Source organism: Halichoerus grypus, chromosome 4 (assembly GCF_964656455.1).
Source record: "Halichoerus grypus chromosome 4, mHalGry1.hap1.1, whole genome shotgun sequence".
Taxonomy (NCBI): Eukaryota; Metazoa; Chordata; class Mammalia; order Carnivora; family Phocidae; genus Halichoerus; species Halichoerus grypus.
In genome coordinates, this window is record NC_135715.1 from 36,254,979 (window position 1) to 36,282,765 (window position 27,787).

The following is a 27,787-nucleotide window of genomic DNA, read 5'->3' on the forward strand; positions in this document are numbered from 1 at the left end:
AGCCACCCAGGCATCCCTGGATAGCCAAATTTTCTTTTTTTTTTTTTTTTAAATGAGCTATTTTTTTTTTTTTAAGAGTGTATTTCTTTATTTGTCAGAGGGAGAGAGGGAGAGAGAGAGAGCACAAGCAGGGAAAGTGGCAGGTGGAGGAAGAAGCAGACTCCTCATTCAGCAAGGAGCCCGATGCAGGACTCTATCTGAGGACCCTGGGATCATGACCTGAGCCGAAGGCAGACGCTTAACCAACTGAGCCACCCAGGTGTCCCGCCAAATTATCAATGTTAGGAGAATTAAGGGGTTTTCAGGGCCTACTTTGTTACAATGTACAAGTGTAGAATGAAATATCATTTAGCCTGTGAAAGTCTTTTCCCTCTCTAGCCATTATTAGGAGTAAATGCATTAGACAGAAATAAATGAGAAAATCTTAAATAGCTAACATTCTCTGAGTTGGAAATAATATTATTTATAATTTTATGTGCATAGAAACAGTGTGGAAGGATATATAACATACTGTCAATAAAGCCTATTCCTGGGAGATGGGAGTAGGCAGGATAAAGAGGAGTTAGCATTTTTTTAATGTATAAATATATATATTCTTTGAACTCTTTAGAGTGGCCATGCAATTATTCATGATCAAATAAAGACTTAGGTGAAAAATAAAATGGTGATATGTGATGGAGACAGATATAATCCTGCTCTGTAGACAAAAACCCTGGGCATTTCATTTAACATCATATTCTGTTTTCGTTTTTGTCTATGTTTGATAATAGATTTAGTTATTTCAAGAATATATATACCATAAATATATAAGTCATATATATATGATATATATGATTTTAGTGTTTTTTATTGAGCACTAGTATCATAAAAATAGTTGAAGCTAAAAGTGGCAATTGACATGATGTATTTAGAAACACGTAGGGGCTCATAAACACTTAGAAACACCTGGGTGGCTCAGTCTTTGAAGTGTCTGCCTTTGGCTCAGATCATGATCTTAGGGTCCTGGGATCAAGCCCCAAATCAGGCTCCCTGTTCAGTATAAACCATACTAGTAAAGCTAAGTATAGAGTCAAATTCAGAATAATTTAAAACTGTAGTGTCATGTGTTAATCACTTAACTCTAATATAGAGATTAGAAAAAAAAAAGAAGACAAAAGTTTTAAAAATAATTAATGCTACATAATTAGTTAATGGATGTACAGTATACAAAGAGGTAATTTGTGACATCAAAACAAAATATGCAAGGAGTAAAAAAGTAGTTTTTGTATGTGGTTGAAATTAAGTTGTTATCAGCTTAAAATATTTATAGTTATATTTATAGGCTGTTTTATGTAAGCTTCTTGGTAACCACAGCACAAAAACCTAAAGTACATATACAAAAGAAAAAAGGGAAAGTATAACATTATAGGAAATTATTAGTTCACAAACAAGGATAGCAAAAGACGAAGAAAGGAACAAGGGAACTACAAAACAGCCAGAAAACAATTAGATGGCATTGTAAATCCTTACTTATCAATAATTATTCTAAATATAACTGGATTAAACTGTCCAATCAAAAGGTATAGTATGACTGAATGGAGTCAAAAATAAGACCCAACTATATGCTGCTTACAAGAGACTCACTTCAGCTTTAAGGGCACACATAGTCTCAAAAAGGAAGGAATGGAAAAAGATATTCCAAGCAGATGGAACCAAAAAGAGAGCAAGTGTAACTATAGTTTTTATCAGACAAGATAGACTTTAAGGCTTAATGGTAGCAAGAAACAAAGATGGTCATTATATAATGATAAAGGAATCAATTCACCAACAGGATACAACAATTATAAATATATCGTGGTAATCATTTTTTCAACATATATGTGTATCAAATCATATTTTATCCCTTAAATAAATGATATATGTTAATAATATCTCAATAAAACTGGGAAAGGGGGCGATAAGAGAAGCTGAAAAACTTTTGTTTCACTTGTTTTCCCATCATGTAGGTATCACTTTAATGTCTTCTCTCTACTTACTACTGATATTCAGCAGTACATGAAGCATCTTTCCTTGCATAAAACAAATGTGTATCAAACATGTATGCCTTGGTCTATTCCCTGTTGGTGATGCAAAAGGATTATAAAACATGACACTTTTCCACATGAAGTTTGCAACAATCTTGAGGAGGAAAGAATAACCTGTAGGACAATTAAGGAAATTGTAATAGTCATCATATATTACATTATAACTGCGATGGAAATATATAGTTTTGAGTCCAAATGCAAGAGATAATCAAATAAGGTAACGAGCGGTTTTTCAGAGAGATTGTGTTTGAGGTCAGCCTAATGGAAAAGAACAAGTGTGCTATTTTAGATAGAAAAATATGGAAAAATAGAGAAAGAAAGAATTTGTGAAAATTACGAGATACTGGCTTAGTTAAAGTGGAGTCATTTGTATTGGAAATCCTGGGAAATTAAGCTGTAAAAGTAGGACAAAAACAATTTTGACAGATTTTGAAAACCAGTAGAGAAATTTGGATTTGAAGTCAGGTATAATTAGAAGTTCATGTAGGTTCCTGAAGAGGGGAGTAGCATAATTAAGTCAATAATAAAAATAACAGTCCTAATGTTAGTTAACATTCCCTGTGTTGGCAGTTCTGTAGAAATAATGTATTAACAGCTACAATAGGCTGCCTATCATAATTTACAAAGATAACTCTGAAAAATGGGACCACTTTAGAAAATGTACAAAAAATGGGCACAGCAAAAGCTAGTTAATGGTCTAGGAAGCTGTTAGAGTTAATCCAGGTGTGAAATGAGTATTATATAAATATAGAGAAAGAGATGAACTGAGAAATATTTTGGAGAACCGTGTCATTAGTAAGTATTCCTGGAAGTAGAACTGGAGACTGGAATTCAAGTATGCATGGTTTATTTATTTTTTATTTTTTATTTTTTTTCCATGCAGGACATGCCCTCTTTAATACCCATCACCAGGCTAACCCATCCTCCCACCCCCTCCCCTCTAGAACCCTCAGTTTGTTTCTCAGAGTCCATCGTCTCTCATGGTTCGTCTCCCCCTCTGATTTCCCCCCCTTCATTCTTCCCCTCCTGCTATCTTCTCCTTCTTCTTCTTCTTCCTCTTCTTCTTCCTCTTCTTCTTCTTCTTCTTCTTCTTCTTCTTCTTCTTCTTCTTCTTCTTCTTCTTCTTCTTCTTCTTCTTCTTCTTCTTCTTCTTTTTTTTCTTAACTGATATGAGGAATTCTTAATCTCAGGAAACAAACTGAGGGTTGCTGGAGTGGTGGGAGGTGGGAGGGATGGGGTGGCTGGGTGATAGACATTGGGGAGGGTATGTGCTATGGTGAGCGCTGTGAATTGTGCAAGACTGTTGAATCACAGATCTGTACCTCTGAAACAAATAATGCATGGTTTATTTAAAGAGCATTCTCAGAAGAAAGAGAAAAGGATAGGGCAGAGGAAGGAGCAAATCAAAGATGTAGCTGTCAGCTGGAGCCTTGCTTCATCTTTAACTCCCAAGAAGCTCTGGAGCATGACTTGCTGCAGAGTTAGTCATGCTTTGAGGAAAAAGACAGCATCTTACACTCTGCTTTTATTATTAATTGCCATTGGGCCCACTCACAGGTGACAGTACGGGGAGGTTGTGGAGGTCAGGGGATGAGGTAAGAAGAGCCGGACGCATAAACTCCCAGGGAGGCAGCTCCTATTGGGCCAAGTGTGATTCTAGGAAAGGGATAGCTGGGACAAGTCAGATGATATCACTGGCACTGGGGCATAGTTGTGCCTCATAAAGAGGGTCCGGCCAGAGTAACCACACAGTCCAATACAAAAGGAAAGATGGATTTTATGTCATTTTTGATATAGGCAATGAAAGAGAAGGAGACAAATAATGACTTCATAATATCTACTCTGAAAGTTCAATATATTGGTGGTGCACAAGTTAGTAACAGAGAAGTAAAAATGAAAAAAGAATCTCACAAGGAAGACTCTGAGTTTAGTTCAGAGCATCCTGAAATACTACTGGGCTATCTGGTGAGCAGTTTCTGTAGGCATCTGAGATACATGGCAAGATTTAAAACCACCATAATGATAATAATTAAGGCCATGCTCAAGGATGATTCTGAAACAAGGAGTGTTAAGGCAAAAATTTAGAGGTCTGAGAAAAAACCTAGGGTAATGAGAGGCTCAAGAAGTAAGAGTAGAGAGAGAAGTCAATGAATCAGAGGTAAGCTGAGATAAGAAAGTCTATACTACCTTAGCTAAAAAGAGGATTTTAAGAAGAGGAGGAGGTCAGCAATGTCAAACACCACCAATAAATTGGAGTAGGGCTAGAAAAGCTTAATAGATTTGGAAGGAAATAAATTTGTGATGACCTCAGTGAGAGATTTTCCAGAATGGCTGCAAGCATTCACACATTTATGGGTTTTTTTCTCTTGCTTCCTTTGCATTAATAGAATTTATATATGTGCATGTAAAGATATCACTTTCTGTTATGCATTAAATCCTTCCTCCAAAATCTAATTCCCATCTCATGTGTCACTTAATCTAAATGCAGTATAAACTTGTTTTCACTTCCGTTACTGAATGAAAGAATATAACATATTTTGTATGTTATATTTGATTGAGAAGATTTCATGTAATTAAGATTGAATTCTACAGGTCATATATTTTCCTCTATATGGATGTGACCCTGTTATAAATAAAACCTTTCTGTGTGTAAGATTAAACTGGTTAACTTTATATCAATATACTTCTTGTGCCCTAGGAATGATATATATCTCTCTGGTTTATGACAGCTTATTTTCATAGCATATAATGTTATATTTAGTTCTTTTGATAAAACTGTTTTGACATGATATATCTAATTGGTATGTAATAAATATTTGAAGATATCTGTGTCTTCATTATTTTGTCAGATTTTGAGAGTATAAAGAAATAACATGTTTAGTTAACAAATGGCTCAATTAAATGTGTAACAAATTGATAACTTTAAGTATTTTAAACAAGTTTCCACCCTAGGCATTCATATTAATAGGGTAGCTAAAATCATGGATCTCTAAAGTACTCTTTAAATGCATAAAGTATATGTTGAAGGATTTTTTTTTTTTTAGTTAAAAGAAGAAATGTCTCTCTTTGTTGAAGTTAGCTTTTATCATGTCCTTCACTTACATAGAAATAAGACATAAAGCAGATAAAATTACAAAATAAGTAATTGAAAAAGAATATCTCCTGATTTGAAAACTATGAAAACTTTTAGATAACAATGCCCTGTGTTGACCTTTATTCCTCTCTTTTCCCTTACAATGTTCTTAGAAAGAAAAGTGCATCCTGTGGCCCCTAGGTGACACAGTTGGTTAAGCATCTGACTCTTGGTTCAGCTCAGGTCCTGATCTCAGGGTTGTGAGATTGAGCCCCACGTCGGGCTCTGCACTCAGTGTGGCATCTGCTTGGGACTCTCTCTCCCTCTCCCTCTGCCCCTCCCCCTGCATGCTCTCTTTTGCTGTCTAAAATAAATAAATAAATCTTCAAAGAAAAAAGAAAGAAAACTGAATCTGAAGTTTACTGTTGCTTAGCTTACAGATGTAAGCATCACATTTGGTTCTTTTAACATATCCCCCATCACTTTTTAAGCATTTCCTTACTTTCTAGAACAGAAGATGTTCAAGGCTCATCTTGTGCTTTCCCTGTTTCAGCCCTGTGATCTGTTCTTTTTCCGAGGATCTCTTAATGTACATACACACGAACAAACAGTATTTCTGTTTTTTTTTTTTTATTAAGAACTGTAAATTTACACTGATATGTCTGATTTCAGTCCAGTGTCATAGGATTCATTTTAGTCTTCATTTCCATATTTGTAACTCCATTTTCCATCAATGAGTAACCTTTCTCTGATTATCTTTAAGAATGTACTAATTTCCTCTAATCTATTTTAAACAGAAGGAAGTTTCAAAATTTCTAATTTAAACAATTATGAAAAACATACCTTAACCACATGCATTTTCTTATAGTTCTCTATTTCTTTGGAATCAGAATATATTGTCAAAATTTTTATTCAATGTTCTTGAAATTTATATTTCCGCTTAGGATTTTAAAGATTTTATTTATTTATTTATTTAGTGAAAGAGCACAAGTGGGGGAAGGGAGAAGGATACACAGACTCCTCACTGAACACAGAGCCCAATGCGGGCTCGATCCCATGACCTGAGCTGAAATCAAGAGTTGGACACCCAACCCACTGAGCCACCCAGGCACCCCTCCACTTAGGATTTTAAAGTACATGAAAAATCTTCACTCCCCTTAAAATCACAATAAATCATCAGAAGATGAAATATTTATACCTTTTCTTTAAAGGTATCAGAAACCTGTGGCATAAAGAAGAAAAAAATTAAATAACTAAAAACGAGAAAACGAGAATGACACTCCCCTCTTAGCCTCAACTTTTTTTTTTTCTTTTTTTTACAATGACCATTATACAACTGAAAGTTGCAATACAGGGGGAAAAACAGAAGAATTTAATTCATTGTCAAGAGTAAAATCAGTCAGTGGAAACCAACCTAGAGATGATCCAGGTGTTAAAATTATCAGTAAAGGGCATTAAACAACTATAAAAAATAATTTAAAATATCTATAGGAAAAGATGAATATAATGAATAAAGCAGTGGGGATATGAAGACAGATTTGGAAAAATTCAAGTCACTAAAATTCATCTACAGTAAAACAGAGTAGAAGAAAGATTGAGAGAAGATGAACTAAGACCCAGCAGCCTGTGAGGCACTCACTGTCAATTACTGAAACATACATGCAATTAGAGTCCTAGAAAGAGAGAGTGAATTGGGTGGGAACAAAATAGGAATTATTTGCAGGTAACTTTCTAAATTTGATCAAAAAAGGTCCATCCACTGCTCTAGGAAGCTCAGAAAACTATAATCAAAGTAAATACCAAGTAACCACACCTAGGCATATCATTGTCAGCTGCTAAAATCCTAAGATAAAGAGTGAAAAAAAGTAACAACAATTAGATACAAAGAACATAGTAAATCAGGAGAACAATTATAAGAATGAAAGCTGATTTTCTATTAGAAACATTAGAGCCTAGATCATAATAGAATACTATTTACCTAGTCCCAAAGGCTAGAATTCTATATCAAGTGAAAATAACTTTTCAAGATATTTTCAATGCAGCTAAATAAAGACCTTTTTAGATAAATGAAAATTGGGAGAATTTATTGTCATCAGACCCGCAGTACAAGAAATACTAAAGAAATTTCTTCCAGTTGAAGGTTATTGATACCAGGTAGAAGTCTACTCTTCAGAAATGAATAGAACCCCAGAAAAGGTGAAGAAAGGGATAAATATAAAATAAATTTTTAATTTCGCTTATATGATCTTCTTTTAAAAAATTATTGATTGACCAGTATTGAGTAAGCAGAATTATGCTGTTGTAAGGCTCTTATAATATTCATGAAGTAGTATAATTTTATTTGATGATACTGTTATTAATTGAAGATCAATATTGTAATCTCTAGACAGAATCAGCAAACTTCTGTGCAGGGGCAAAACCTGGTGTGAGGCTTATTTTGTATAGATCACAAGCTAAAAGTTATTTTTGCATTTTTAATCAATTGAACATTTTTTGAAAGAGAAATATATGACAGACTATATATATGACTCTCAATGCCTAAAATGTGTAATATCTGCCTCTTTACAGAAAAAAAGTATTTTGATCCCTACTCAAGAAGAACCACTTTAAAAAAATACATTCATCTATATGCAAAAAAGATGTAGCTAAAATGTTAATGAATGAGATTTTTTGAAAAAAGACAATGAAAAGATTCACCCAAAAGAACAGATAGAGAATATATATATATGTAGAATTAAAGCCACACATAATTTTATATACATTAATATACATCAATAAATTTTAGAACTGAGATAAAATGGGTAAATTTAAAAAATATATGAAATGCAGAATTTGATAATGAAGAAATAGAGCACAAAAATAAGCCTTGTAGTTTATTAAATAATTAAAATGAGATCATGTCACCTTTTCTCATAATAGTCAAACCAAAATATTTTTTCAGGTAAGTTCTGGAACATCTTAAGGGAAAAATTCATTGCTTTCTTCTATAAATCATTATACAAAATTAAAAAGAGTTGAAGCTGCCACCTCATTTTATGAGGCTATGTAATATTAACTAAGAAGTCAGATAAGAAGAGGAGCCTGGGTGTCTCAGTCATTAAGCGTCTGCCATCGGCTCAGGTCATGATCCCAGGCTCCTGGTATCGAGCCCGGCATCGGGCTCCCTGCTCTGCTTCTCCCTCTCCCACTCTCCCTGCTTGTGTTCCCTCTCTTCCTGTGTCTCTCTCTGTCAAATAAATAAATAAAATCTTAAAAAAAAAAAAAAGTCAGATAAGAAAATACAACAAAAGAAAATTATAGGTTCATCTCTCTTGTGACTATAAATAGAAAATGCTAAAGATAATTTTGATTGAGGTAAAGGCCTTTTATGAATTTTAACACCTATATATTATAACAGTGGCTAGCAAAGCTAGAAATAAAGAGGTCTTTCTGACATGATAAAGGTTACATACCAATACATTCAACAAGTATCCTACTAAAAGGAGAATCTTTAGATGTGTTTCTTTGAAGATAGAGAAAAACACAAATTTTCTCCCCTGGCACAGTGACTGTTCAACACACCACTGGAACACTGGAGGTCCTGGATGAAGTTTTCAGAAAAGAAAAAGAAAATGAGTTATAGAAAATAAACAAGGATAAGACAAAATGAGATTATTTGCAGGTGATAATAATCATCTACCTAGAAAAAAAATAGCAGAGTCAAAAGAACTAGTAAGATAATTCAGTAAATATGTCAGATAAAAGATGGATTTATGAGTTTCAGAATTTTAAACCAACAAAAACCAACAAAAAAATAGAATTTTTATAAAGTTACTACACATAATGCCAACAAAACTGTAAAGTATGAAGAAATCAACCAAGAATATACAAGACGATTTTAGGGAAAACTTTAAAATTTGAATAGAAAGCAGACAGGATATCCTGAAAACATGGAGATATATTTTGTATTTTTGTGTTGGATGACTTTATATTATAAATATACCAACGATCACCAAAAATAAAATCAGAAATTCAGTGCATTTTTAATTAAAATTCCATTTAACTTATTCGAAGAACTTAACAAACTTACTTTAAACTCTATATGAAGAATAAAACTTCACTAATAGGTAAATAAAAATAAAGATAGAGGACTTGCCTCATATGATTATAAAGACATATTTAGACTCACAGTATAAAAAGAATAATATATTCTTACAAGAACAGGCAAATAAGCAGAAAACAATAGAAATCTCAGAGACAGATAAGTATGCATTCAGGACGCAAATTCTCAATATTGATGTGCCATTAATTCAGTGGGGAATAATCAGAGTCTTTAGTAGGTAGTGTGGTAAAAAGTGAGTATATAGACAGAAATAAAATTGGATTCCTATCCAAAAGGATGGAAGAACTAAATGTGAGAGAAAAAAATATGTATTTAAAATGATAGAAGAATGTTCTGTGACCAAAGGTGGAACAAAATTTCCTAACTCAGTTTTGAAAAGTACAATCTATAAGGCAATAAATAGATTGATAGATAGATGATACATAGATACAGAGATAAATAGATGATAGGTAGGTAGATAGATAGAGTACCTCTATACTGCGTTCTTTTTTTTAAAGATTTTTTATTTACTTTAGAGAGAGCGAGCGAGCAAGCAAGCAGGGTGGGAGGAACAGAGAGAGTCTTAAGCAGACTCCACACTGAGTGTGGAACCTGACACAGGGCTCCATCTCACGACCCTGAGATCATGAGCTGAGCTGAGACCAAGAATCAGACGCTTAACCTACTGAGCCACCCAGGTGCCCCTATACTGCATTCTGACTGACACTTAGCATTTGCTGCTTTAAATTCATGACCTAAATTAGACCCTATGATTCTTTCAGGCTTGTTCTGAGCTCAGTCTCCGACTATTTTGCGGCCATGTTTACAAGTGATGTTTGTGAAGCCAAGCAAGAGGAGATCAAGATGGAAGGCATAGACCCCAATGCCCTCTGGGACCTTGTCCAATTTGCATATACAGGTACAGTGAAAGAATTATAGCTTCATGCTGATGTCTTGTGAATTTTAGAATCTGAGTATAAAATTTAAAGCTTAAAAAGTGTTTAGTTTGTATCTTTCACTTTTTCAGTTGAAAGATTATCTAACAGGGAAAAATCAGACTACCTTTTCATTTGTCATGGAATCACAAATGTATATATGTATACATATACCCTATTCCCTTCTACAAAGGTCATAATAAGCTTATAAAAATAGTCAATGGAATGAGCTTGGGAGACAAGCAAAGAGGTTATTAATTATCAAATAAGAATTTTTATTTATTTATTTTTATTTATTTTTTTTTTTTTTAAAGAATTTTTAAATGTCCATTCTGAGAGCATTAGGAAGGGAAATAGATTCTCATTTTCTTTCCTATGGGTTGGAATAACTCTTTTCTCCTTAAAATGTATTATTTTAATATTAAAATCTTCACAGAACATTTAATGTGGACTTGGCAAACTTAGCTGAAAAGGACAATGCAGATACTTAGTTATGGAAATGACTACTTTTTGAGGCTTTTCCTCCTGATCTACTATGTTGACATTTTCTAATGGCCTTTGCACTATGTTATATTTAGTGCATTCAAATAAGTTTGCCAATTTAGCAAACATTTGTTAAATGTTTCTCAGTGTGCAAGTATCAGCTGTATCTCTGGAGAATAAACTAATGAATAAGATGTCTTAGCTTTCCAGAAGCTCATAGTCCAAGTGGAGAAGAATTAGATGAAGAATAAATATTGATATAATGTGACACATTAAGAGAGTTAGAAGGCATAAAACCTGCTGTTCAAAGCATTATCAGGACTCATATTCATTTAAAACATTTTAATAGTTTTCAAGATTATTGTGGTAAGGGGGAGACACTATAATAAAATCTTGTGATAGAGGCCAAGGTAGATGGTATGAATTGAAGTTTACATATATATATACTATATATATATAGTATAAATGGCATGTGGCTCATTTTGCCTGAACTCTCAATCATGGTATGAAATAAGAAAAAAGGTAGGCTAGGGCCCGATTATCAAAACAGCGGGACCCTAGCTTAAGGAGCTGTGTTTTTGCAGCATATCTAGTTACTGGGAAACATGAGATGGCATTGTGAAGATCAGCCACTAGAACCAAAAGGCTGTGGGACTAGTGGGAATCTGTCTTCCTGAAGGAGGATTTGGCTTCTCATAGAAGGGAGTTTGCTAATATAACACTCAATCAGTAAATTAAGCCTCTTTGAAAAGAAAAATGCTCATTCTCTGGGTGCTGAATCTCAAAATAGCAATGTGATGGACAGACGTACACATTTCCCAGCCTCAGTTATTTTTACCTTTTTTCATTTTTTAAAGATTTATTTATTTATTTTAAAGAGAGAGAGAACGTGCACGGGCAAGCATGAGTTCCCATGCAGGGAGGAGCTGCAGAGGGAAAGGGGGAGAGAACCTCAAGCTGACTCCCCACTGAGCATGGAGCCCTACCGAGCTGGATCTCACAACCTTGAGATCATGACCTGAGCCAAAATCAAGAGTCAGGCACTTAACTGACTGAGCCACTCAGGCGCCCCTGCCTCAGTTATTTTTAAATTATATTTTGTCCAAGCAAATATTGTACTGGACAAAGGTAAGCGAGTAAACAAGTATGTATTCAAGGCTGTTGCAATAGGGGAGAGAGACAAAATTCAGTCTTTATTTAATTCTGATGAAACAAAAGGAGGGAGAGATTTTTAAGTGCTAGGATGAGAGAACACAGACCATCTGTGTTTGCCATTTGGCATTACCTAAAGGAAAAGTAAACTTTTTCCTATCTTTGTGACATAATGTAGTTTTACAACTTAGAGCAAGGTACCCACTCAAATTATACTTCTATTCTCCCACAAAAACTGAGAGATAAGGGTACTATCATCCTTGAACCTGACATTTCAAAGAGAATGCTTCCAGGTCCTTGAGAACAAGATTCCTGGGTTGTAAAACTGGCAAAAAGGCTTTAAAAATTACTTCCATCTCAAAGGGGTAGAGAAAGAATTTGTAAGTACAAGTTTTCTGAAGTAAATGCTCTGAGAAAAGGGAGACCAAAGATCTAAAGTTCAGAAGTAACCTGTTTATATCTTAGTCAAGCTGAAGGACCATTAAAACCATCTTAGTCAATTTCAATCTGCATACAACCTGAAATAGTAACATATTGGATCTTTGGCCTCCCAGCCAAGAGATAACAAACATAACCACATTATTGTTTCCTTGAAAGGGAAGGATCATGAAGCTTATATTTTAGGGATCCTTCTAACAACAGAAAGGCATAAATCCAACCATTACAGTCTCCATGGCCTGGCAACCTTGCATTTCTCTTGTTCAAAACTAGGTCAAGAGACACTCATCATCACGCAGCACAAAGTTGGAAGGTGTTTCAAAGCTCCCTGCTGAATGTAATGACCCAGATTTGCTCAGCTTTAGGGAGGGTAGATAGGATACGAAGTGGCCTTTCAGTTGCTACTGCTACTTTGGCCTTTGGTGCAACATCCATAGCTCCCTGGTGGTTGATAAATTTCTAATCGTTAGTTTATAGAAATATTAGATGAGCAAATAATTTGCAAGCTAATATTGGGAGACAAACAAAATATGACAATAGAAGAGATCAAGTGAGCAATGACAGAAAGGGAATAATAGGATATATCTGTATATGTCTCCATTTAGGTAGTGTGTTAGCTAGTCTCTAAGACTTTTCTTGGTAGTAGGTTAAAAATAAATGCATCACAGAAGAGCGAAAAAATGAATGAGCAGTAAAGATACATAAAGGGTCAGCTATTTGGTAATATTTCCTTAAATTTTGAGGTATGAGGGGCTTTTGAGAAATTAAGGAGGATCAACTCTGTAAAGAATTCATAGTTAACTATTAGCTGTAGAAGTAAAGTGTTCAGTAGAGATACATAAGTTCGCTTTAAAATGATTTAAACAGATAAAATTTCCATGAGATCTCAAAAGTCTGTAAGGTTTGAAAGAACCATATGTAGCTAATTTATGTCATTGATGTAGAAATTAAGGAAAAGAATGAAAGCATAAAGTAGCTTGCAATAAATTTTTGACTAAGATAAGCTTCAGTGATTATAGGGTTTAATAATCTTTGATTTGAAGAACGAGGAATTATCCCTTAAATAATTTCAGGTAGTAAAATTTGCACATGGTCAGTCATGGGAGACATCCTCCCTGTCTACCTCTCTTTTCTCCTACTGAAGCAAATTAGAATAAGAAGTGGGACCAGGGGCCTGGTAGAGCTTCTGTAAGAACGAAGGCAAGTATATATAGATTTATTTTTCTGGTAACTAGGAAGAGTGACCTGGGTACCCAGGATGTGATGGCAGTGGGGGTAATAGCTCAAAGGGAATATGAATATTTTTAAAGGAAAAACATGTAACAATAAAAAGACTAATACTAGCAATATGTAAGATAGGATAAAGAAACCAGTAAGGTCTTTATGTTGACAAAATTAAACAGTTTTGGAAGCATAAAGGATTAAGATACAACAATAAAAATGATGTCTAATTATTACAATATCAAAATTAGCTTCTTTACTTAAAATAAAAGGCACCATTAGGTCAATTTTTTTTTCACACATTGTCATAGCTCAGGAATGGAAAGGAAATGAAAATTTACACTAATGTTAGAAATAATTGTATATCTGAGGTTCATATCAATTTTCTAAGTTCTTAATTAGCTGTTCAAGTAGTTTCAAAATTTCTTTTTAAAACTTTTCATTGGATTTTCTTTATGGTTTTTAACCAAGAAATCTGAGTATGATCTTAGCTATTCATAGAAAGCAAAAGGTGCAAAATCAATAGTGCATGTTATAAAATAGTGCCCTTTTATAATTGGTGCCTTACATTTAAAGTTTGAATTCTTAGTTATAATCCAAAGGATACATAATTATAAGACTGTGTATCAGTTTTTCAAAATCCGACCATAATTCAGCTAACAGTATTTAAGCACATTGCATGAAGAGAGTCACAATAAGGACTAGAAGATAAAATACAAAGTAAGACTGGATGGATACAGGTTAATATGACATAAACCTTTAAACAAATTTGGTAATGAATAAAATTATTAGAACAGGGCCTAGTGAAAAAGCTCTTTACTTTTGTTTTCAAAAGCAGTAATATCTATGTACCACTTTCCACTTTATGACATTCTCAGTTGTATAGTGTCAAATACTTTTGAATATTTTCCTACATGTAATGGAGCCTCTATTCTGTAATTTTACTCATCTAGAAAAGAGACCTGAGATAGTATTTGTAGAAACTGTAATAAAGCCTGTGATTTGAATCATGAAGTCAAGGCTGTTCTGGAGTAATTCTACAGAACATACTCAGAAGCATAGAATCGGAGAAGAAAATTTAAAAAAATATATGTTTACTGTTTCTCGTCATTCTATTTTCATATCACTTAGAAAGTTAGATATGTATAGAACTATAGAAATTCCGTCCCTTACATTATAAATTTTATAGATGAACATTTTTCTTACGGCTAAGTATGTGATGCAAAGCAGAGGCACCAAAACTATTTTTTTGAGAATTACATATTCGATATTTCAAATAAGCATTGACAAAATCATCCAAGACAATTCAGAACTTTATTGGTCTCTTCTAAATTAATATGAGGGGACAGATTTTTTTTTCCAGCATTTAAGGACCTCTGAAGTTCTTCAGGCAGCCCATCAATGAAATAAAGTAACCTGACAAAGATCAATAGTAAGACACTGAATCTATTACTAGAATGAAACATCAGAACACACATTCAATGGCATTTTCTCTACCGAATCAATGTCCTTTTGTAAAGTTATCAGTTATGGTAGAGTTTCTTGGAGTGGCTTGTGACTATTTTGCCCTCAAAATAGTTGGGGTAGCTAAAATCGACAACCATATTGCTGTATAGTGGCTTCCTGCAGGTTTGGGACGTGCTTCTTCCCACTCTTACTGCTAGTTCCCTGCACAAGGCAATTGTACCTAAAACTTAAGGACATTAATGCCTAATAGTCCTTGCCCTGTAAATGCACTTGAATGCCTTTCAAGTTTTAGTACATGCCTACTGTGTGCTGTGCCCAATGATGGGCTCTGGAAGACAATATACTTAATTACACACATTTTCTGCCTTTAAGGGACTTTCAAGTTTAGGGTATAAAATAACTAACTTTTGTTGTCTTCTTTTGGTATAAACATACATTTGATAGACACAGTCTAATATTTCTTCATTAGAGAATGGTATAAAGCAAATTTTGAAGACTATTACATTGGTTGTGTGTGTGTATGTAAATGAATAAATATATGTAGATATACATACACACACACACACATATATGTGTGTGTATATATATATATATATATATATATATATATATATATTTCAGTATTTCAGTTCTGGCCAAAAACTGATGATTATATTGTGAAAATAAAAGAGGAAATTTAATATATTTGAAAAGGATGCTCTGGAGTTCACTATATTTTAACGTTGCTTTCAGGTTGATAGAAATTTCCTTCTGGTTTCTCTTTTACATAGTCCCTACTATCCAGACATACTTGAAAATATACTGTGTTCATTGATGCGTAAGGAAATAGAGTTCTAACAAATGTGGGAGATGGGATTGCAAGGTTACTAGCAAAGTGTCAGGTCCTGTAGAGAACTGATAAGGACACGGTTTAAATAAAGGAAGCTGTCCATCCAGCAGTGGTAATAAGAAGAAAGGTAGAAAATTAAACTGCCAAATGCCAAACCTTTAATCATACTGAGGAGTTAACTTCCTTATAAAAAAAAAAAAAAAGTTTTGTGTGCCACTGACGTTAATTAAAGTCTTAGTACATGCTAACAAATGTTAAGATAGCTTCTGCTTACTGCCAAACATTTGAACGAAATAAATACACACACACAGGAACCGAGATGTTTAATGTTCTGCTTTAGTATTAAAAAAGGATACATCAATATAGTCAGCCTGGATTGAATATTCTAAACTCCCTTCAGAATTTTTTATTGTAACTAAAAGTAAATTACTGTTTCATTTTTATTACTGGTTTAATTCAAGTGGCATGAATTATGCAAGCACATTAACAGAATATTAGTTTTAAAGTAGGAACTTTTACTAGATGGAAAATTTCTGTTCTCAATTTAAGAAATTGAGCTTTTAAAGACTGGCTTTATCAATTATTATTACCCATTAATTAAAAATATTGATTAAGTAATTTCCATAGGATGCTGAAATAATCTATATATTCAAGAAGAGAAAAATAAAAATAATAAAAATAAAAATAAATCAGTTATATATTGCCATCCTACTTCTACCTTTTCATTATTCCAAGAACCCTTATGGGCTTGTGTGTGTGTGTGTGTGTGTGTGTGTGTGTGTGTGTGTGTGTAATGAGGAATAATATAAGCTAATTTGGGGGAAATTATTGTATCAAAATAGATAAAAATTATGTATATTTTCTGAAAATTTTATAACATTTTTTTTGTTGTTACTGAACTGCATCTTGGCTTCATGCTATGGGATTTCATAGACAGATTGAAAAAGAAATTGATAGAAATTATGTATATTTTCTGAAAATTTTATAACATTTTGTTATTGTTACTGAACTGCATCTTGGCTTCATGCTATGGGATTTCATAGACAGACTGAAAAAGAAATTGATAGAAATTATGTATATTTTCTGAAAATTTTATAACATTTTGTTATTGTTACTGAACTGCATCTTGGCTTCATGCTATGGGATTTCATAGACAGACTGAAAAAGAAATTGATAAAAATTATGTATATTTTCTGAAAATTTTATAACATTTTGTTGTTGTTACTGAACTGCATCTTGGCTTCATGCTATGGGATTTCATAGACAGATTGAAAAAGAAATTGATATGTGAAACTTAATATTTACTAGCAGTAGAGGAAAGGTTATGTCTCTTCTGCCCTGTAATTCACATTTACTTTCCGGGTCCCCAAGTAAGGAAAATCTCCCAGGTCTCATCTTATAATCTACTTTCTTATAAAATCTGCTTGGATTTCATTTTATTGTTACTCACAATTTTATAATTGTTTACATTTTCCTGTGGGTACTAGGAATTGTATAGGGAAACTGTTTACATGTCCTTTGGGCCCTACATTTTGCTCTGGATCCTAGGAAGGCAGGCGCTGAATCCTATGTCACCATGGCATGTGTGCAGAGTACACGTTATGTGTTTTTGTGTATCAATCTCATATTTGACTGTATTTTCTCAGGGTCACTTCACCTTCATTCTGATCCCAAAATATCTGCACACTTGATTCTGTTGTACTTGCAGGGTAGTATGTAGAATTTAACATCAGAAACATGTGGACTTTTCTTTGGCCTTCACCAGGACTAATATTCAACCAAAACTCACTGAGATGTGTCAGCCCAGTATTCATTCAAATTGTTGGGCATTTATTCTAATTGGCATGTACTTATTTCTTACTTCTCAAGTATTTTGATTATATCCCTTGTGCTCCCCCATTTTATACTTAGAGATCTTGGACAACTTACTTAGCTTTTTTTTTTTTTTTTTAAAGATTTTTTATTTATTTATTTGACAGAGAGAGACACAGTGAGAGAGGGAACACAAGCAGGGGGAGTCGGGGAGGGAGAAGCAGGCTTCCACTGAGCGGGGAGCCCGATGTAGGGCTCGATCCCAGGACCCTGGGACCATGACCTGAGCCAAAGGCAGACGCTTAACAACTGAGCCACCCAGGCGCCCCTTACTTAGCTTTATAGAGTTTTAATATTATCAACTCTAAGAAAGGAAAATAATAATGTCTATGTAAATGAACTAATAAAACTATGTGGGTTTAGCATAATGCTGAGCATATTGTAAGCACTCAATTATGATGATTATTTGTAATGGATATTTTTATAAGTTCCATCAAATCCTTTGCATAATCCATTATAAAAAATGAAATTGGAGACAAAACTGGGGAGGGAATCATCACTTGGTCAACATTTAATAATTTTGAAACTGATTTATTATATGTGTTAGTATTACAGTATGAATTCTAATTCATATATATAATTTGGTATATACATTTTTAGTGATACTTTTTTTAAAACCACTTATTTCTAATTTTACTGCCTTATATATTTTAATTATGTTTTTATCATGTATTACATTCATTATTTTAGCATATTTTATCTCATTCCACACAGTAATATCCTGAGATGGGCAACTAATCAAATCTTATTGTCAGTTACGAAAATGAAAATACGTTGATATAAAAGGCAACAAAATTCCACGGATGTGAGAGCATGGTCCAGTTTTCCCAATGACATTCCAGTGTACTTTCTGCTAGAGCTGAAGTTATTCAAACTTCTGTCTGATTAAAATGAGAGGGAATGCCTCTTATATGTACCTTTGTTATTACCACCTTCCATTTTCCTAGTACCAACTGCCATCAAATATATTTTCTTCTTACAATTACTTTCCTTTTCCATAAAATCATGAATAACCTGATGAAAGTATGTAGATACTACAAATGGAGAATTATTTGAGATTGATCACAGCACTGTAGCACTGATCATCCTCAGGCTTGGACATTCACAATTTCATAACTTTGCAAATTTAAGTCTAATTTTGTTTTGTTGTTTTTATGTAAATAAGAAGAATTATAAGAAACACTACATGTTTAACATTTAACATTTTCAGGATGTTTTACACACATCTGTGTTACTTCTGATAACATTCACCTTTATCATGTAGCTGGGAAAAATGTAGCACCAACTTCACATATGTTTCTGAACAATACATATCTTTAAAAATACCACTGTAGTTGTGTTTTGATTATTTTTCAATACTTTGCATTTAAAATTTGATAGAGAGGATTCTTTCCGCAGATAGTATGTGGTGGAAAAAACAACTAAAAGTAATAAACAAGCAAAAACAAGCAAATAAAACAACTCCAGTCACTGCCCCCTTCTGAAGACTTCCGTAAATCACCATTTTGCCAGCTTTGCCACCTTCACTCAGGAGAGGCTTCCCTTTCATGTTGGAGACAGGAAATTCATAAAGAGAACTCTAAGAACTTTGATTTTAAATGCTTTCTCTGCCTCAGATAAAGGATGGTAAGGGCTACCCAGCAGGGAAAATTTCAGCCAGAAGTGGATGGTATGCTCAAGACATTCTAAAGGAATACCTTGATCTCTGACTACTTTATACTGTGTGGTTGAGCTTGCTTAGACCATTATAGCTCTATTGTAGTCCTCTTGTATTCCTCCACCAGAGAAAATATTCCGCTAAATGACATTCATGCGAGTCTGATGTCTGTTCCCGCCCGGTCTTTTCTTCTTCTCTGGAGAAATGTTTAGGAGTGTGTGTGTGTGTGTGTGTGTGTGTGTGTGTGTGTGGTGGGGAGTTGGGGGGGTGGGGAAGTGGGCGGTGGGGGTACTGTAAAGTATCAATAAGGAAAATCTGTACTAGTAATGAAAGTTCAGTCTTGTGAGAAGAATTGTAAAAATCACTTTAACATATAACATTTTCATTTCTAATTCATTCAGGTCTACAAAGTGTAAACAATACTTTGAAATATATGTCATTAATTATTTTCATGTGTTTTCCTGGACTTATATAGTTTACTTTCTGATAAATGGGCATTGCAATAGGAAATCTTAAAAATTTTTTGACACATTATTATTTTGCTTATCAAGTTAAGTTAAGGAAAATATATTTAGGACCTCAAGCACAAACTTCGTTTTTTATATGTATTTAATTTAAATTTGCTGTGTCACAAAATAGCTTCAAAGTAAAATACATTAAGAGAGGGAAATAAGGTATCAATAATGTATAGGGTGGTGTTTTGACATATATTAGAGAGTTAACTGTATATTCCTCCAATAACACTTCGTAACTATTTTGAGGCTAAGAAATATTGATTATGATTATAGGCTGTTAGATGTGAAGATTTCAAGAAAAATATGAATGCTTATAGTCAGAAAATGAAAGTGGTAAATCTCTGAAAATGATCTATTTGATGGCAGAAAAAGAATAAGATAGCATATTAAACATATTTTGAGAGCCAGAATAGTACTCCAAAGAAAATTATCTGTTAAACAAACGTAAAAACATCCGGCAACTCAGAAGCCTGGGCGTACGGAGGAAGTGGGTAGTATGGCTGCTGCCAGGAGAACTCTCAATCTGGGCAGATTGCCAGATGACAACATATCAAAACTGCAGCTTTTTTTATTTCCACGTCACAATCAGCCAAGTTAGTGCATAAAATCTTTAAGCATTCCAAGATGGAGTAACTTTGTAGATAACTTCAATTCAACCTAGTTCTATAAGAACATACTTCTCCATAATGTTACTGTAACATCTGTCCAGTGAGCAGATATATTTTCTTATACTTACCCCTTTCAATCTCCCCACTGTTTTACTGACTGAAGGAGAACAATAAAGGAAGAACAAATATAAAAAGTCATTTACAGAAGCCACAAGACTGATTTGGTCTTAATTTTGTGCCTCAGTATCTCTGATGTATAAGGCTTTGAACATCAAGTAAAGAAGACCTGAAAGAGGCATTCAAATTCAAATCCACAACACCCTGGTATGATTTACACCGTAAGAGTCTTAAGATTGTTTGTATTCATAGAAATTACATACCAATTTGTTTTAGCTTCTCAGGCACCAAGATAAAGAAAGAAGCATAATCAGTTATAAAATAAAAACAAGGATTTTGCTCAACATAAACACAAGTTTCTAATATTGAAATCTGAGAAGAATATTTTTGAATATTTGAATATTTGTAAAACACCATATGATGTACTTCAGACATCTTCACTAACATGCCAAAAGTGGATATAACAATGAATTACAGAACAATTTCTTCTGTTGGCTGATTCAAATTCAAATGATATTGCACAGACACACAGATTACTAAAAATTTCATGCATCAAACAGTAAAATATTAAAATCCAGGGATAAAACTCAGTTGGGTTGAAGTTACCTTTAATTTAAAGAGATTAGTATTGGGGCACCTGGATGGCTCAGTCGGTTAAGTGCCAGACTCTTGATTTCGGCTCAGGTCATGATCTCAGGATCATGAGGTTGGGCTCCGCGTTGCATGTGGAGCCTTCTTTTTTTTATTTTTTATTTTTTATTTTATTTTATTTTATTTTATTTTATTTTAAGATTTTATTTATTTATTTGACAGAGAGACACAGTGAGAGCAGGATCACAAGCAGGGGGAGAGTCAGAGGGAGAAACAGGCTTCCCGCAGAGCAGGGAGCCCGATGCGGGGCTTGATCCCAGGACCCTGAGATCATGACCTGAGCCGAAGGCAGACGCCCAACGACTGAGCCACCCAGAAGCCCCACATGTGGAGCCTTCTTAAGATTCTCTCTCTCCCTCTGCCTCTGCCCCTCTGCCCCCCCCCCCCCACTCTCTCTCTCTTAAGGAGAGAGAGATCGGTGTTACTGATGGTGAACTCAAAAGAACATGTTCCACCTAAAGGTATCCTAAAATACTAAATTCTGTAATGGCCAAATGAGTATATTTGTGGTGTGTTTGATTTACCAGTTGACCAATTATGTTACTTACAGTAGAAGTTTGGATAACTCGGATAACTATGAGTTGATTCTTTTTATTTTTTATTTTTCTCACAACTAAAATTTCCTTGAGTATTGAGTGACAGCCTGTGTTACACTAAACACTCTAGCAAGTACTGGGAGTAGAAAAAAATCTGTGTAGTTTATTAAGGACAGAGCTACAAGCTATGATATACTGAAAAAAAGGGATCTACTCTGTGGTGAAAGTCAAGTAAGCTAAACACCTATGAATGAATGTGGGTGAAGTGAATGTTCAGAAAAACTCAAGATTTTTCTCAGCAAACAATTCCTGTTCTTTCCAAATGATAGATATGTGAGAATACTAGATTTAAAACAATTTAGGTAAATGAGAACATCTGGCCTGATACCCATTGGACTTTTCGAAGAAAAAGGTGTGCAGGTAGATTTAGAAAAATAATGGCCTTTATTATTACAACTGCCTTTTCACTGGTCCTTGCACAGATATTTCCCTGAATTTTCTAACACTCTGAGATATATTTAGTGCTCAAAAAACATAAACCGTGCTTTTCTTATGGCTGGAATCCACATAAGACATTGTTTATTAATAAGCTCTAAGTTGATAGGATTTTCCAGGCATAGCTTGTCATTCTGTTTTCTAAAACTGGTTTGCAAACAGGATTTTCTTCCAGACAAGAGGTAGAGAGAGGGACCAGGGAGCCAGTAATGTGATGCATATTAGAATAAGGAATAATTTGATGACAGCAAAAGTCCAAAGTGCAGTAAAAATCACTTTGTTTTGGTAACTGTTAAAAAGACATGTAAGCCTACTAAAAATAATAAAATGATGTAAACCAAAATTTTCTTAACTCTCCTGCCGTTTTTGAGACACTCAAAAAATGTAGTAATTTGTTGATATAAATAAATCATTAAGTAAATTATGAAGTAGATAAATGATTAAGTAAATAAATAACCAAGAATATACAAATCTCTCATGCAGAATTCCACATCATTTATGTAATTAATCTGCCCTCAAGGAAATAGAGCATAACACCCCATTCGTTAAGTGTGGCTGTGCATAGGGACCTCTTTCCGAAAGTACAGTATGGAAAAGGAGATAAAAGGGTAATTTTACAGTGGAGAAACATGACAAACCCCACCTCTACTGTGGGGTGACCTGATCGTGTGGAGGCCAGATGCACAAGTGGTGAAAAAATTCACTCAAGGCAGAACAAAGGAGATAGAAGTTTACTGAATAATAAGAATAAAAAAGAATAATAAAAAAAGAAGTTTACTGAATACACTGTAAGGGAGCAGTGAGCAGGACTGCAAGGGAGAGACTGTCTGAAGGCAGAGTTGGGGGCTTGTAGTTAAGGAAGGAAAGGTGAGGAGGTATGGGAACATATGAAAATTTCCTTTTTGGTATCTGTGTCTGGGTATAAGTAACTCATTGTTCACCTAGGGCTTATGGATATTTTGAAGTAGGTCGCCTAACGGCCCTGTTTGTATTCAGCCCAGGGGTCACTGTGGGTTCTTTTACCTTACTCAGTTTTCCCTTGTTCAAATTGGATGCCTAAAAGCGGCCATTACATCTATTAAGTGATCAAAGTTAACATCAATAGTGATAAGTCATGTTGAGAGTATGTACCCTTGATATGATGTGATGAGACCAAAACTTGTATCCCAGTGTAATCATAATTAGACGAATCCCAATTGAGGGACGTTCTATAAAATATTTAACCGGAACTCCTCAAAACTGTCAGTCATCAAAAACAAGGAAAGTCTGAGAAATTGTCACAACCAAGAGGATCCTAAGGGGGCAAAATGACTACATGAAATATGGTATCCTGCCTGGGATCCTGAAACAGAAAAAGGGCAATCCGTAAAAAATCCAAGTAAATGAGAGTAAAGTATTGACTTAGTTAATAATAATATAACAGTATTGGTCCCTTAACATATGTATCATACTAATGTAAAATGTTAATAACTAAAGAAAATAGGTATGTATTATATGAGAAGTCTCTACTATCTTTGCAAGTTTTCTGTAAATTTAAAGTATTTTAGGAAAAAAGTTTTTCTATGAATTACTTGAATATTAATTTTTAATTTTGTTTCAATTCTAGTATGGTAATGATATTATTTTTCTTTCTTTCCACTGAAGATAGAAATGGATGGATAGATTAATTTACTTTATGGATTTTATAGGCAATTTTTCATCTATCTAGAAAAATGCATTCTTTTTTAATGTAACTGATTTTATAGATAAAATATAGTTATAAAGCACAGTTGGCAATAGGATACCACTTTACCATTAAAAATACAGCTTAAATTCACATTCTTCTATAATCTTCACTTTTTCCTCCCCATCCTATTTTACATATTTTCATCCAATACAGTGTAAATTTAAGTATATTCTCTTCTAGAAAATCACTGTAAGTCTATTGATACATATTTGGACTACTCAGTAGCTTTAGTTTTACTTATAGTGAGACTATACATATACGTAGCATGCATTCGGAGGTACCCTATTTAAAAGGCATTCCCTTCCTATTCCCAAAGTTGACTCTAATTCTATCAATCTAATTCATATAAGGTCAAAATCAATTATTGGGGTTTTAGCCCATTGGTAATTATTGAGTTAGGCGTGGTCATGTGATATAATTTTTGTCAAGGCAACGTGGAAGAAAGGTTTCTGGGAAACTTTTGGTTAAGATTTCTTCACTGATTCAAGAGAGACATGCAGGAAGGACCAATTTCTCTTCCTGTCTGATTCCGAAGCTTGAAACTGTGGCAGCTATGAGGGAAACAACAAGGCACTTAAGAAGATGGTTGCTTTCTGATGATGTGGTGAGCCTTTCAATTAATTTTTTCTGGAGACAACCTTCCTCTGCACTTGTCAGAAGAGATTATAACAATGTCCTTACTATTTAGGAAAGTTTTCTCAGGACTTTCTGTTATAGTCACAGGCTCGGAGGCATCCAAAGTCTCATGTAGGTATCAGATATTTTTAAGCTAATTTTCTATGGCACCCAAAGTAAAAACATGTAGATTTTCCCTGTTTGCATGTCTAAAGCCATTTGTGAACATTATGCCTTAAAAATTAACTTTGAATGTATGGTAGAATTATGATTTTTTTCATTAAGTGTATTCATGTCTTCTTTTTAGGTTCAGTTTTAAGTCAAATATTTGGCAGATTTTTGCCTTTTTACCATATAAGACTGTCACAGAAATAACCACGTTTTGTCTATCTGTCTATCTATCTGTCTATCTATCTATCTATCTATCTATCTATCTATCTATCTATGAAAGCCAGGTTCTATATATATATATAAAAACATATATATATATATATATATATATATATAAAGAAAAAATATCATGCATGAGGTATCTCAATTTGTGTGCACTCAAGCTCAACACTCACTAATATTCCATTTGTGCCTTCTGACCTTTACAAATGGTTGTTTCATTGGATATATTCCAAGTTGAAAAAAATAGAATATTTTAACTCTTTGAAACAAACAATGCTTATATCTTCCAAATTTGCATCCAAAGTTACCATAAGTAACTTGAAAAAATTAGTCTATAGGTAATCTGTGAAAATCAAAAAATTTTCTCCTTTTTCTTTTTTTTTTTACAGAAAAGGAAGAAGTGCCTGCTAAAATATGATCTAAATTATTATGAAGTGTAATGCTAAATTCAGTATTTGAATTTGGACTATTTGTTTTTACAAACAAATAACTTACATATCCTTTGGCTTATTACATTGACTTAACATCTCTGAATCACTTTTCAAGGGTTGATCTGGGAGGGTAAAGATACTAACATATACACACACTCACACCACTTTATATGTTAGATTTACATTTATAAGATTATTTTAACAATATCTTGATCAGGTATTTTAAATGGTAATAGCATATATGAAATTGCCATAAATATAATATGTTCTATATATTGTAAACTCTTAAGAAAAAAATTAACACATAACACACAATTTCTCTAAATTATAATATAGTATCTTTGTGATTTTCTTAGTAAAGTTTGAATTAAAGCCTTCAGAAAATATAGGTACTAGTCTGTCCAACTCATCTTTGCTGGCATTGAAGTATTCCTTTTAAAGTCTTTATTAATGAATAATTGACATACAATAAACTGCATATATATAAGGTATACAATTTGACTTTTTGACATATGTATACCCCATAAAACCTTTACCATAATCAGAGTAATGAATATATTCATCACCCACTTTTCTGATCCATCTTGTTGCCCCTCCTTGCCCCTACTCCATCCTCAGGTACTGATGATCTGATTTATGTCATAATAGTGTAAATGCTTAAAGCTTTTAATTAAGTTGGGTCATAAGGTTTATTTTTTTGTCTGGTTTCTTTTATTCAACATAATTATTTTGCACTCAACATACTTCACCATGATGTTGCGTATATCAATCATTCTTTCCTTTTTATGAGTAGTATTTCATTGTAGCCCCCCTTATTTGCAGTTTTGTTTTCAACAGTTTCAGCTATCCAAGCCAGATGATCCTCCTTCTGACACATTGTCAGAAGGTCAACAGTAAGGTCACGTGAGGTCACAATGCCTACCTCATTCCCCTCACTTCATCTCATCACATAGGCATTTTATCATCTTACATCATCATAAAAAGAAGGGTGAGTACAGCAGAGTACAGAGAGACCACATTCCCACAACCTTTGTTACAGTATATGGTTATAACTGTTCTATTGTATTATTGGTTATTTTGTTAATCTCTTACTGTGCTTAGTTTGTACATTAAACTTTATCATAAGTATGTATGTATAGGAAAAAAAAAAACAGTATATATAACGTTAAGTACTACCCATGGTTTCAGGAATCCACAGTTTCAGGAATCCCCTGGAGGTCTTGGAAAATATCCCCCACAGATAAAGGGAACTACTGTACTACAATTTGTTCATCCATTCACTTGTTAATGAACATTTAGGTTGTTTCCAGTGTTTGGCTATTACAAAATAAATCCACTATCAACATTCATATACAAGGCTTTTATATCAACATATTGTTTTATTTTTCTTGGGTTAATACTTAGGAGTGAAATGGCTGAGTCATTTAAGAGGTGAAATTGTAAAACTGTTTTCCAACATGGATATACCATTTCACATTTCCACCAGCAGTGCTGATGCATCTGTACTGGTATTTCATTGTGCTTTTAGCTTCCTTCCACCTAAACATTAATAATGTTGAGCATTTGCATCCATGTATCTTCTTTTATGGAACATCTGTTTAGATCATTGGCCCATTAAATTTTTTTTTCTTGTTATTGAGTTTGAGAGTTCTTTATGTATTCTAGATGCAAGTACTTTACCAGAAATATGATTTTGCAAACATTTTTTTCCCAGTCTGTGGTTCATCTTTTTGTCCCTTTAATATTGTCCTTTGCAGTGATTTTTATGAAGTCCAATTTAACAATTTTTTTCTTGTGGATTATGTTTTTGATGTCTTATTTAGGAAATCTTTCACTTAAGGTCACAAAAATGTTCTGTTTTCTTATAGAAGACTTATAGTTTTAGTTTTTACATTTAGGACTATGATCCATTCTGAGTAATCTTTTTTCTTTCATTAGCCCATCACATTTATTATTTTGTGTTCTGTAAGTTAGCTTTTCATGCATAAGAGTTGCTTGACCCCAAACTTTTTGCCCCAAGTCTAATGTCTTAAAACATTAACCATTTATTTAGTTTATAAGTTTGTGGCTTGGCAATTGGCTGGACGTGGCTGAGAATATTTTCTGGTGTTTTGGAACAGTGCTCAGTTGTCTGTCAGCAATATAACCATCTACCAACAGATATAGTAAATCACTGGACTAGGATGGCTCACAGGACTCAGCACATAGTCATACCAACGGTCACGATTTGTTATGGCAAAGGATTCAGTGCACAGTCAGGGAAGGGAACTGGGTGAAGCCCCAGAGAAACAAGGCACAAACTTCCAAAAGCTCCATTCCAAGTGGAATCACACAGGGCACACTTCATGTCCTCTTCAATGAGATGTGACAAAGCATGTGAATTGTTGCCAACCAGGGAGTTTCATTAGAGACTCAGTGCCCTGGGTTTT

General features: G+C 33.8%; 1 protein-coding gene across 2 annotated transcripts in view; it reads left to right on the plus strand.

Moving 5' to 3' along the window:
* KLHL1 (kelch like family member 1) overlaps nucleotides 1-27,787 on the plus strand; it is a 359,488-nt gene that overhangs the window by 124,481 nt on the left and 207,220 nt on the right. For both annotated transcript variants that reach the window (XM_036121358.2, XM_036121357.2), the window contains exon 3: nucleotides 10,000-10,136. In XM_036121358.2, coding sequence (XP_035977251.1) covers nucleotides 10,000-10,136 — 137 coding nt within the window. The remainder of the gene's footprint in view (nucleotides 1-9,999; nucleotides 10,137-27,787) is intronic.